Source organism: Drosophila takahashii, chromosome 3R (genome assembly GCF_030179915.1).
Source record: "Drosophila takahashii strain IR98-3 E-12201 chromosome 3R, DtakHiC1v2, whole genome shotgun sequence".
NCBI classification, from domain to species: domain Eukaryota; kingdom Metazoa; phylum Arthropoda; class Insecta; order Diptera; family Drosophilidae; genus Drosophila; species Drosophila takahashii.
The window spans coordinates 38,182,367-38,194,989 of NC_091681.1; the positions used below are offsets into that span (position 1 = coordinate 38,182,367).

General features: G+C 42.8%; 1 protein-coding gene across 3 annotated transcripts in view; it reads right to left on the minus strand.

Annotated features, from left to right (window-relative positions):
* AdamTS-A (ADAM metallopeptidase with thrombospondin type 1 motif A) overlaps positions 1-12,623 on the minus strand; it is a 35,951-nt gene that overhangs the window by 5,658 nt on the left and 17,670 nt on the right. For all 3 annotated transcript variants that reach the window (XM_017153495.3, XM_070216981.1, XM_070216982.1), the window contains exons 2-7: positions 2,815-3,262; positions 2,067-2,368; positions 1,420-1,928; positions 1,201-1,350; positions 816-974; positions 166-746 (exon numbers count right to left, since the gene is read on the minus strand). In XM_017153495.3, coding sequence (XP_017008984.3) covers positions 166-746; positions 816-974; positions 1,201-1,350; positions 1,420-1,928; positions 2,067-2,368; positions 2,815-3,262 — 2,149 coding nt within the window. The remainder of the gene's footprint in view (positions 1-165; positions 747-815; positions 975-1,200; positions 1,351-1,419; positions 1,929-2,066; positions 2,369-2,814; positions 3,263-12,623) is intronic.

A 12,623-nucleotide genomic window follows, 5' to 3' on the forward strand; every position in this document is an offset into this window, starting at 1 on the left:
CGAGCGCAAATGTTCTTAATTTGAGAAGAATTTTTTCTTGAAATCAAGGCGAATTTACTCTCAAAATTGATTTTCGAGAAATTAAGAGCCAGAGCTTAGACCGATCTTTAATCTTTTTTTTTTTAAGAAAAAAGGATTTAATAACCTAACAAAACCCCCACTTACTTTCGTATTTGGGCACCCACTTGGTGTCTGGGTTGACTCCCGGAATGTTTAGGTCGCGTCCGTTCATCGAGTAGCACTGCTGTTCGCGGGCGTCCATGCTGCCCGGCGGACACGGATGGGTGTTGCAGGAGCGGTACTTCTTCCTGCTTCCAGTACAGTACTTTCCGCCGTTCTTCGGCGCAGGATGACTGCACTCCCGCCACGACTCCTGCACTCCGCCGCCGCAGGTCAAGCTGCAGGGAGTGAACGGCGTCCAGGGTCCCCAGCCACCGTTGACCTGCTGCTCGTAGCCATCCTTGTTGGACACACACTTGCCCCGCTGGCACCAGCGGCCACCGCTGCCGCAGGGCGTGCCATCTGCCCAGGGCAAATTGCTGGAGCGGCACTGGTCGTCCGTCTTGCCCCACGTCCGGTTGCACCACAGCCGACGGCACTCCTCGCCCGAGGGGCAGTAGGAGAAGCCGTTGCCGAAGCTCAGCTGGCACTGCTGGTCCAGCGAGTAGATCTCACCGGGCAGCTGCTTTTTGCTGTAGTCAATGTCCCTGCCCACGAAGGTCTCCAGGCAGGACTTGTCGGTTTTCCTGGCGGGGAACGAATAGAATTACTCTAGTAACTCTGCTAAAAAAGGGGTAACTGAATGCTCCACTTACTCGAGAAACTCGGAGACATAGTGGCGGGAGCACTTGGACCACGACCAAGGGTGCATGTTGATGCCCATCACGCTGGACATGATGTGAAGCACCTTGCTGTTGTTGCGCCTGGCCACATAGGGAATGCACTTGTCGTCGTCGTCGTGGTGCATGTTCAGGCTAATAAAATACAAAATAAAATACAAATTTTAACTAGATTCAAAAAACTTTTAAATGTTTCTGAAAGTTTACAGCCCAACCTCTGCCGCCACACGCACAGTGTGCAATATTCTTACTTAGAATAATACTTTTATATGTAAAATCACACTTTTAATTTTGCAGAATTTTAATATTCAGTTGTAAAGTGTAATCTTTTAGTGGTTATATTATAACCATTATTACTTACATATGCCCCAGCTCGTGGGCCATGGTAAAAGCGGTGGGTAGTCCTGTGTCCTGGACGAGGGAGCAGGAACTTGGAGTGCAAACAGTGCCCAGTTCGGCCAGACCCAGCATGTGGCAGGTGCTGCCCGGCGTGTTGCCACAGATAGGTTCTCTGGATGGGTAAATAAAATATTTGATATTGATATTGATATACCCCTAGGATATATTCCCTTCCACTCACCGCGTTATCAACATGGCCGTGTCCCTGCCGTAGTTCGATTTGTTGATGTAATTGCAAAAGTGCTTCAGCATTTCGTTGCTGGACTTGGTTTGGGGATTGAAATTGGGCAGGCTGATCAGTTTGACGAGCGATATGCGAATGGAGTTGCCGATGCTGGCGTCCGCAAAGATGCTGGCCACGATCGACATGAGGATGAAGATGTAGGACTGCAGATCGGGCCCGTGGAATCGCTCCATGCTGGTGTCCACCGCTATGAGGACCTCCAACGTGTACACCTGGTTGTCCTCGTCGTTGTAGTGGCGCTTTCGTCGCTTTAAATTCGGGGACTTGGCCTTCTGCGCCTTCTCCAGCTGGCTAACCATGGCATCCAGGCCCAGCTCGAACTGGGAGACAGCCTGTCTGGCGTTGCGGTGCGACTTCCTATAGACCCGGTGCAAAACCTCATCGCTGCTGGTCCGGTTCACCGGCTCAATGAGCAGCGCGCCGAAACTGGTTTTGATATAACCAGTCTGGAGATGAGAGGGGGAATGGTTATTAGTAGTCATATTCGGCGGCATATTGATAAGCATAATTTGCGATATGCAAATGCCTGAGATCTGATCGAAGGTCAGTCAGTCAGGCAGTCAGGAGCTACTTGTTGGCCTTACCATTCCGCCGCAGAGCGAGACGGACACCATGGAGTGGGGATCGTCCTCGACGTAGCCGGAGTACAGACAGCCCAGGTGCCGTTGATCCTGCTCCTCCTCTGGCTCTCCCTCCTGCCTCTCCTGCCCCTCCTCCAGGATCCGAATGCGGGGCATCGAGTGGTTGTGGATGAAGGACGAGTCCTGTCGCAGCACCAAATGCAACTGGCGACCAAACACATTCAGGTTGTACTGCGGATGTGGGTCCCAGATCTCATTGCTCAGGTTGCGATACGTTCCCGTCATGCTGAAGGCCGATGCAGACTCTTTAAGAAATATTAGGAAGTATATTATTGGTTCCATTAACATAAAATATCTACAATATTATAAAGAAGTAAATAGTAATTTTCAATATTTTCTATAATCTTTAATCTATTAAAAGATATGAAATATTAAGGAATATTTGATAGGATCCATTAGCATAAATCATTTTCAATATTATAAAGAAGTAAAGATGTAATTTTTTAATACTTCCTATAATCTTGAATCTATAAAAAGTTAAGTAATTTTTAAAAACATCTTATTGGTTCCATTAACATAAAACATTTTCAGTATTATACAGAACTAAATTTTTAATTTTTTAATATAACCTATTATCTAGACAAAGTTAAATATACAGATCTATAAAGGTAGTATAGGTAGCAGTATAGGTATATATTTTTTAATATTTTCTTTATATATTCCTATAGAGAGGATCAAGTTAAGAACTCACCTTTCAGAAAGCTGTTGATATCGCTGTTTCGTTTCGACTCGTAGATCAGATCGCCCTCGCTGAGACTGTAGTTGTAGACCTTGGTGGGCGTCACGAAGGCGCTGTGCTCCTCCTCCTCCAGATCCTCGAGGCCGTCGGGAGGGTTTGGCTCCGCCAAAGTGTCGCTGCCAAACTTTTCGGTATTAAATGTTTCTGCTGGGGCTGGAGGAGGTATGCTGATGACTTTGGCTAAATGCTGCTCCTTCAGCGAGTGGTTGCCCAGGGGCAGATCCACCTCCTCTCGCACTTTATAGCCACTCGGCATGCCGTGGAAGAACATGATGCACATGAAGAGCAGGAAGGCGATGCCGCAGGCATACAGACAGGCGTGCTGCCTCCAGTGGGTGGACATCTTTTGGCTGCACTCGTACCTGTAGAACCACCATTCACACCTCTTCTTCAGCACGACCTGGAATGGGAATGGAAATGGGAGAAAGGGGATCTGGTTAGCAGGTTAACAGCAGGTAGTAGACTACACTAGATTATGGGCCATGCTATCCGGCATTCTCTCACACCTTGGGTGCGTAGTTCGATTAGTTCGATGGGGGCGGCTAGAAAGCTGAAAAGCTGGCCAGATAAGTGCTTAAGCACGTTCCACGTGCCCCTGCGATGTGAGCGATTGACTTTTGAAAGAATTATTGATGAACTGCCGCCGCCGGCGAGCAGATACCTTGACCACCTGTGAGATGTTCGGTAGGAGGAGGAAGGCCTTTGGCTGCAGCCAAAAGGGAAGAGAAGCTGTTGAAAACACTTCCTCGCACCGCGAATTTTTGCACATTTTGTTGTTTAGAAATAAACGCTCGAACGCTGAGGTGTAAAGTGTGCCAACGGCAATTTGCGCTCGAGAAGATAAAACAAAAGCGAGGCGATGCCGAAAAAATGCGAATAAAAAGATTCAGTACCCCGAAAGCCAACAGAAAATAAAATTTAAATTGCCTCTAATTTGTAAATTTATGTGAGAGCTCTTTGTTTGCACCTCCTCCGCCGAAATTGTTTTGGCCAATTCATACATCAGCGCAAATAAATTAAAATTCCCCCGCGAAATTAGCGAATTAATGCCGCTAAATGATGGGCTGTTTTACATAATTTTATGGCAGCTCGGTGAACTCTACAACCGGCGACACATTCGTTATGCTCATTGGCCACAGTGTCTGCATTTTTTCGCATGATATGTCTTTGGATCAGAAGTCGTTATATCAATATTTCAGTATTTTAGTATTTCAGCATTTCGGCGTGCCGTGTGATTTCATTCCGGTGGTGATCACATTTCCGGCGTATAATGAAGCACTTTTGCGGTTCTCGCGCTGAACTGCAAACCGCAAAAGGGGGAAACACTATTCGGAAAACTTTAAATATAACATTTAACTGAGCACACTCAGGGCGTAAAACTTGTCCTTGAAATTCCTCTCAATTGCTATTGACCTTTCGCAGCGCCACCGAAAGTTACAAATTAATTAGTTTTTGTCTTGGCAAATAGCTGAGAACATTGGGCCATAAAATTCTCATTAGGTTTAGTGTCGGCGCCCTGTGCCACATTTGGGCTTTTAAGGCCTTTTAACGATCAGGAAGATTATTATCAAATGGGTTCTTAAAGATCGAGTGGTATAGTTTGGAATTACTTAGCTAAAGAACTATGTTGCCTACTTTCAAGAGCAGTTCTCTTAGTTCTTAGATCATATAATATAGGAATATAGGTAACCTTAGTTCATTAAACTTTCCATTTAGATAGTCATTACACAGATGAATTTCTAAGGACTTAGTGGTATAGTTCAGAATTTCTTAAGTACCCACTATGCAGCCTACTTTTGAGAACAGTTCTCTTAGTTCTAAGATCCCATAATATATGGGTAACCTTAGTTCATTAAACTTTCCATTTAAATACGCATTACCCAATCTTTCCAAACACACAATCAACGATTTGATTAATGGCCCGGGTTATCGTCGAATTACCCGGGTTACCCAGAACCATTTTTATCGGTCAAGATGTTCTGTGAAACGAATTGAAAAGAATCTGGATCGGTTGGCTGGTGTGAGGCTTATCGTAAACCTCATCCCATACTTAAATGCTTGTGCACAATTTGCAATGCTAATCGGGCATGCCGCGATGCGATGCCCCAAAGATATATCCATGTATTTATGTACTTAATTAAAGCCCCATTCTGGCGATCTCGGCCTTATCTCTCTGCGGCTGGTTAGTTATGCATGCGTTGGGGAGTGCTGCTTATTAACTTGTTTCGCCGAGCGGCCTTATAAATATTCTTATTTATTCGGAGAAGCGTTAAGCCTGGTTAAGTAGCCCTGCAGATGTGCCGTTCCTCTTGATTTTAGGGCTTCTTATTGTCTCTGGTGTATTCTTTGGAGTTTTTTGGTATCTTCGGTTTAATTTATTATTACTCTCTGACTAATTGACCAATTCGATGGTTCGGCAGCAGAAGAAGCACATCTTTGCGGCCGAGAAAACCTGTTTACACTTGACTGAGACCGAGACTGAGAATGGAAACAAACAAGCGATTTGTGTGTCAGTCGATTGCTTTATATTGCCGAGTGCCATAATTTATGCCAATGGCTTTGTGGTTATTCGGCTGAATGGCCGACACACAGTCTGCAGAGCCGGAGCGTCGCCGTTCAGTCTGTCCCCGTGAAGGCCGCAGCTTCGTTACCTATTCCCCGGTGTAAACCACCGGCCAACAGAGGTGTTAACCGACGAATGCGTGGAGCGACTGGCCAGACAACGCGGCGTATGCTTAATTACACGGCTGTGTGTTCGACGATGCTGCCCAGCCAGCAATTGTTGGCTGTTAATTTGTATTTAATGACTTAATTGCACTGCTGGCCAACTAAACTGGCGCCCTGTGCCGCTTTTGGCCAACGCTACGTATACGCGATTTAAGTGGCAGTTGCGCATGCGCAAATGGAAAACCGAAAATTATCACATTTGCTGAGAACATATTTGGAATAAATCATAGAGGCAGCGCATCCGATCGATCGATTTCAATTACATTCTCTCACACAATAATTTATATCCAGGCCATTTCTGACCTTATATGCGATTTGCAACATGCATCTCTTGGCATTCCTACTTTGTATGGCCAAATACAAAACTTTTCCACTTTGTAGAATTTGGGGCGCGTGTGTTTACAGTGCCTGCCGCTGCTGGCGAATGATAAATAAACTTGTACACTTTATGGTCGTGCGATTTTTGGGGCCGTTATGCATGCGCGATGCGTGACTGCCTCAAACAAAATCGAAATCGAAATGGAAATGGAAATCATTCTCTTCTAATTACTTTAAAATCTCTTGGCAGATCAAAATATTCTTTAAAAAAATCTAGCTAATTCTGGTGAAACAAATGCAACCAAGCAATTATTCGAAAACACAGGAATTACGTTGAAAGTATTTGTAAATATTTTTAATGTGCAACCGATCATTCAGAATTCGTGGAAATGTTTTTCCCATTTCCCATTTTTCTTTTTCCGAATTGACAAAAGGGGAAGCGCGATGCGGCGTGGCCCTTGAAATTCGCAAAATAACAAATGGAAAAACGAAAACAAAAAGCAAAACCCCGGTAAACAGCCGGCGAAAAACAGAGCCATAAAAATCCTATTCTGCGTGATTCCCTGGAAAAACTCTGAGTCGAATGGTCATCCGGTGAATCCCATGCCCCACGCGCCAAACCAAAACCAAAATTTTGAATTTAAAACCGTCTATGACCGCATAGACGCATTTCCATGAACTATAAATGCAATCGTATATCTAAATTGAAATCAGCCTTTGGTGGCTAAAGTGCATTTACAACTTCAAATTCACAATTGAAAGCCATCATCGCAAATTCAATCAATTAACCTTGGCCGAAAGACGAAAAATGTGCAAAAATTTAATTGAAAATGGGCTACAAAATGCATTAGACAGAATCGACCAGAATCGACAGCCGTCTGGCTTTTGGTCGCCTGACTGGCTGGCTGGACAACGCCTGTTTTTTTTTGCCATGTGTTGGCCTTCTCAAGATCATTGGATATATGGTGAGTTCCCCGAGGAGAAGGTGGAGAACTGGAGGGCAGGAATGTTTGTTTACTGCCACACCGGCCTCCTATGTTGCTTAAAAAGCACATTGCTGCCGGTCTAACCTTGAATTCGCATGATATATCTATACATTATTGGATCGTTTCAAAAATATAAAATAATCAACATTGTTTAGCTTTCGTTGCGATATAAAATTTGTGCAAAAAAGGCAGAGCAAAAAAACGACCGACCTCCCACCGTCTCTAAGACAATCGATCGATCGAAGAGATTAACTTAAATATCAGATTGGTATGAGCAGGTTATTTTAATATTTTTTAAAGATAAAGTTATTCAAATTATTATGATATGAAAAAAAAGATTATGTTTATCTTATTTCACAATATTTGTTCAAAAAATAAAAAACAGTATTTTTATAACTTTTCTATAATGATAAAATATCAAGTTGATTTGTTTGATATTTTTATTGATATGAAATAAGGTAGAAATTACCATATTTCTTTTCGAATTTTTTTTCTGCGTATATTGTGCAACTTCGATCTGTTTATTTTGGAACGTGGGAAGCTGGGGATGAGTCAGTTGGTTGCAGCCTGTTGCACTTCTACAGAAAGCGTCGTAAAATTGTACTGCCCATTAAATTGTAATTCTGGGTTTTTCGTTTTTATTTTATTTTGTTTGGTTTTGTCATTCGATTAAAGCCCGTTTTGTTTGTTTACTCGGGTTTTATTTAATACACGTTTTAATGGCTTTGCTTTTGATTTATTTGGCACACTTTTGCGAGTGGCGGGCGATATGAAAAGCGTAGACAGGCCAATATATATCTCTATGGGCATACACTGCGTATGAGCAATGTGCGAACATTTGGCAATTTGTTAGGCTGTGCAAACTTGCAATTAGTTGATAAATTAATGCATTTTTTTATAAATGTTTCCCATAAATTCGAATCATTTTTTTTTTTGGTTCTGAAACTCGTTTGTATGCATTTCCTGACTCAAACCTTGGTTCCATTCGCAAAGATCACATTCTCACACCCGATTTATTTACTGTACCTGCGGTGTGTTGCCCACGCGGCCAACGAAACATATAAATTACAAATATTTATTTGCTCTGCGCCGCTTACAAAGTGTGTGCGTGTTTATTTGGACAGCTCAAGATGAAATCCCCGCGGCGAGGAGTGGGAAACAGGCTCTGCACCTGGCACACCTTCTGGAGACCGAAATTCGAAATCAAGAAACCGAAAAAGCCGAAATCCGAGCCTTAATTAAAAGCCGTTTCGTTTTTGGTAACGCACCCGTTTGGAATATAAATTTAAATTCTGTTAAATGATTTTGGAAACGCTGTAAATTAACCGAATTTACTCGACTCGACTGGCCACTTCAAAGGAGGCGCTTCTTCTGCGAAACCAGTGGGAGGTGGGTGGTTCGGTGGTGTTGAACAGATGGCCCATTCGAGGCAACAAGGTGTGGATGTGGCTAAATGGCCTAGCAACTAAAGGAATGCCGGGCGGCGGAAGAGCAGGTTGTTTATTTTTTATGTGGTTCGCTCAGGTTGCAAATTAAAAAGCTCTCTATTCGGTTAAATAATCGCCGGGCCGAGAGTTATCTAAACAAATGCGATAGGCATCAGGTATGCCAGAAATGCCGAAATTCTTATTTCCAAGTTCTTATTATATTTCACTTGCGTTAACGATCTTTTCTTAGCCGCCGAACCGCTGAAACTGAAACGCCAACGACGTCCTTGTCTTCTTCCATGTTCATCAGTGTCAATGACACAATGACTATGTGAATATATATCTGTTTGCATTGTTGGGCAGCTCATAAATATTTCAAAAAACTCAAAAAATATCACCAAGTGCGTAAGCGGAATACCTGATGCACTTGAGGCAATGGAACGCCTTTGTGTATGCAGCACCTGGGAGATACGAAATATCTGATGGATAGTATCTGATGTATATATTTGATATACTGCCTTGGCCAGCCGGCTGACCATGTGTGCCATCCTCTCGCTCTCGCTGGCAAAAAGGCAAACAAACAAACAGGGTAAATAAATCCACCGTTTGTAGTAGGTGTTTGCAGGAAAATGTGAATAAACTTGAAATGCCAACACAATTAATTGTTTGCTTTTGTTTGTTCTTAAACCATCTTGTTGTTGTGCTTGGCATTGGGCAATGCAGCTTTTAATTGTTTCTGATTATGCATTTGAGTAACGTCCCAGTCTGACATTTCAATTGAGCCTCCCAAACCCTCATCCTTGTCGCCGAACGCCGATCGACGATCGCCGATCAAAATCATCATCATGTAAACATTGTGTTGACGCGATCGTTAGTTTGATTGGATATATATGTGTGGAAGGAGGGGTCTTCCCCGCCTTGACATCGACAATGCGCTGGCAAATTGCAGGCCAAGTCGTTTATTTTGAATGGCATCCCCCTTCCAGTCGATCAGAAATACCAATTGAATGCCAAACGAGCAGTTTGATGAATTGCATTTCCAGGGGCGCCACTAAAGGGGGGTTATATATCAGGAGAGTAAAGCAAACTACGCCCCTGAATGGCACCGAATCAAGAATGGACTGCACTACACATCCATTAGTCAATAAATCGACTTGAGTCATTAGCACACGGGGCTATTTTAATTCATCAAGTCAATAAATAGCTATAAATCTATTTTTACACCCAGGTACGCTTTCGGTTATGATGAGTGAAATATTTGGGGTAATTAAACAAAAATAGTCAGACGTTTATGTGATTTTCCTTTGCCACACACGCAGACCTGAGTTACTCACAGGTAAATGGCCAAGGTCTGACTCATTGACTCAGGCACACACTCGGCCATTGAAAATAGCCCAATAACCAAATAACTAAATAACCGAATGGCAAATATGTTAGGATTATGAGTTCGGAAAATTCACATTGGCAATTAAGACTTGTGGCGGGCTAAGGAAAACATGGCCCACCGCCCAGGTGAGATTCATTAATTTTATATGCTCGCCTGGGGGATTCGTACAAAGTACAAAAGTATCGAGAGCCAACTGGGAGCCAAAAAAATATAGGGGAAAGAAATGGAATTTGCTCTAAGAACCAAACAATTTAAATTGGTTTCTGGAATTTCATATTATTCTATAGGAATGTGGAGGATCGGGCAACTCAGAAAAAAGATCTGTCATTCGAATGCGTTCCGTATTCAGAAAACCAAGTGGGGGCGCCTTCGTCACTGTCACTGTCACATTCGCAGTCACTGTCACAGTCGCAGTCACTTGGCATTAAGAAAATATAAAAAAGAAGATCTGTACCCCCACTGCATTTTGCTGATGTGGAATGGCGCCACATCAATCATCGCATTAAAAAGATAGAAAGCAAGGAATTAAGAATATCGATTTCGCCGATGGACTGGACCCAGTGGTTCCAGTTAATATACATAGCTCCCATTCCCTTCGAATTCCTCCTGACTAAGCATGTCTGTGGGAATCTCGCAAGACAACAAGTCACGTCAAGAATTCAAAGCCGCGGAACTTCCCTGGAAATGGCCATCAGCAGTTCGAGTTTGTATTAAATTCGGTTCCGGCGAAGCCCAACAGTACTCAATGGGACCTTTTTTAGGATTGTGGGGACCCAGGGGCCTCAGCTGTGAAATTTGAAGAACACGTGCTCCCGCGATCCGTCGTCTGGCGACTTGCATTCCGCGAGCTATGCGGAAAAGCCTTGCGAAACCCTCGAGCGATCGCATTTATTCTAATTATTGTCATTTTTTGTTTTACTTTATGTGCAGTGTTAATTTGAGAGCACTATGTATCTGTATCTCTGTCGCTGTGTATCTTTATATTTGTTTCTGTGTCTGGGCGAGTTTGTCTGGTTGTCTGTCAATTAACCTCAGCGCTTTGCGTTGATACTGTAAGTTATGGCTTTTTAATCGCTGAAAATTTGCATGAGCAACTGGGCTCGTGCTCGTATTTCATTCGCTTCGTCAGTCAGTCATTCAGTCAGTCATTCGGCTCATTAGCAGGCCCTGCAGTTAAACCCATGCCCATGACTTGAAGTGCATGCCAAAAGCAGAGTTCATATGGGAGTCAAAACTGCACAGTGAGAAAATGACTCTAACATATGTTATATATTTGTTATTGATTCTTAAGTAAATGCATTTTTTCAAGAAGGTATTTTAATAATAATATCATATTTAAAACATTTTATTTATTAGGAAAAACTGTTTTAAAATAAGAAATTTGAAAGTAATTGCAAAGCGAAAAGATCGGTCATTATAGATATTATCTATAAAATCGTCAGTTTGAGAATATAAACAGCAATATTAATTTCTTTTTCTTAAAATAATAATAAGAATTTATTTGCTCAGTGCATATGTAAACAATTGATATTGCTTTGTGGCACTGACATCTTAACATTTGTTTTTCCTGTTCTCCTGTCTTTGTGCATTCAATTCATTCAGATCTCGCAGGCAGTTCCTTTGCATTTCATAAATTATTCATTGCGAATCCCTGCGAGCTGGACATTTTGTATCTGGCAGATACGTCAGTGGCGACGACATTTGACGGCCGCTGACGTTTTGAGGCACGTCACTGACCCCCACTGACTGCATTTATGAATTTGATTTTGGCGGCGATTCCCGTTTCACTTATTCCCCGAAACCCAAAAGCTGCAATACGAATGAAAGCCAAAAGCCAACGGGACATATGAATCAGCCCAGAGTCGAGCAAACATTCGAGTATTACCCGCATAAGCAGTTCTTCAAGCGAGTACGAGTACGAGTACGAGTACGTCTGCATGTCTGAATGTCTGAGCATATCAAAATTTGGCCGGGGGTCAGTGCACTTTTCAAAACGCGACATTATTTATGGTTCCGAATCGAGATTGGGTGTTAAGAATTTGGGGCACTGCGAGTGGGGCGAGTGGGGGAATGGGGAAAACCCTGCTCATATCTGAGTTCTAATTAAACAGGCAATTAATAGGCGCTCTAATCACATTTGCCACAGCTCATTTGGTTCGCTTTCTTGATCCCCTGGGTGATCTTGAATTTTTTCGCCTTTTTTTTTGGATTGCGATACACTCAAGTTCGAGTTCGAGTTCAGCGCGAGTGCGCTATTTTGCATATTCGCTGGTATTGCCCACTATTGTTGCTGCTGTACAGGCGACGTGTTGCTGCTGTAGGGGCGATATTGCTGCTAGCTGTTGGTGTTGTTGTTGGTGTTGCCACCCAGCTTGACCGGCAGCATCATTAATCTTAATGATGCGAAAGTTGCGACTGATTAATTTGCTCGATAATTAAAATTGATGGCCCTGCCGTTCGGGGGAGGATCTTCTTTAAATCGATCTTACAACAATAAACGGAAGCAAAGAAGCAACAAATAAAATAAAGCAATAAAACAAAAAACACGAACACGGGTCAAGTAAAGCAAGTAATCAGACAAATGTTATATTAATGTTCGACGAGAGTTATGAGAATATCAGCGTGTTTTGCTGTCGTGCAACTTCCGACACGTTTCTTTCTCCTGCTTTTGTTTCCCATATGCATATACACCTGCGTAGTTGTCAGAGCGTCAAACCGAGTGGCAATAACAACACTTTTAGATATGTCTATTAACGACTTTTCCGCTGACATTCTATTGTGCGGTTTGCAGCGCCTAAAAAGTGCTTCCTATTTGCATAGCAATACCAATGCACCATGCTAATGCAGATTTATATCATTTTAACACCCGCCACTTAGCTTGGAGATCATAAGAACATTTTCTGTTATTTATTTATG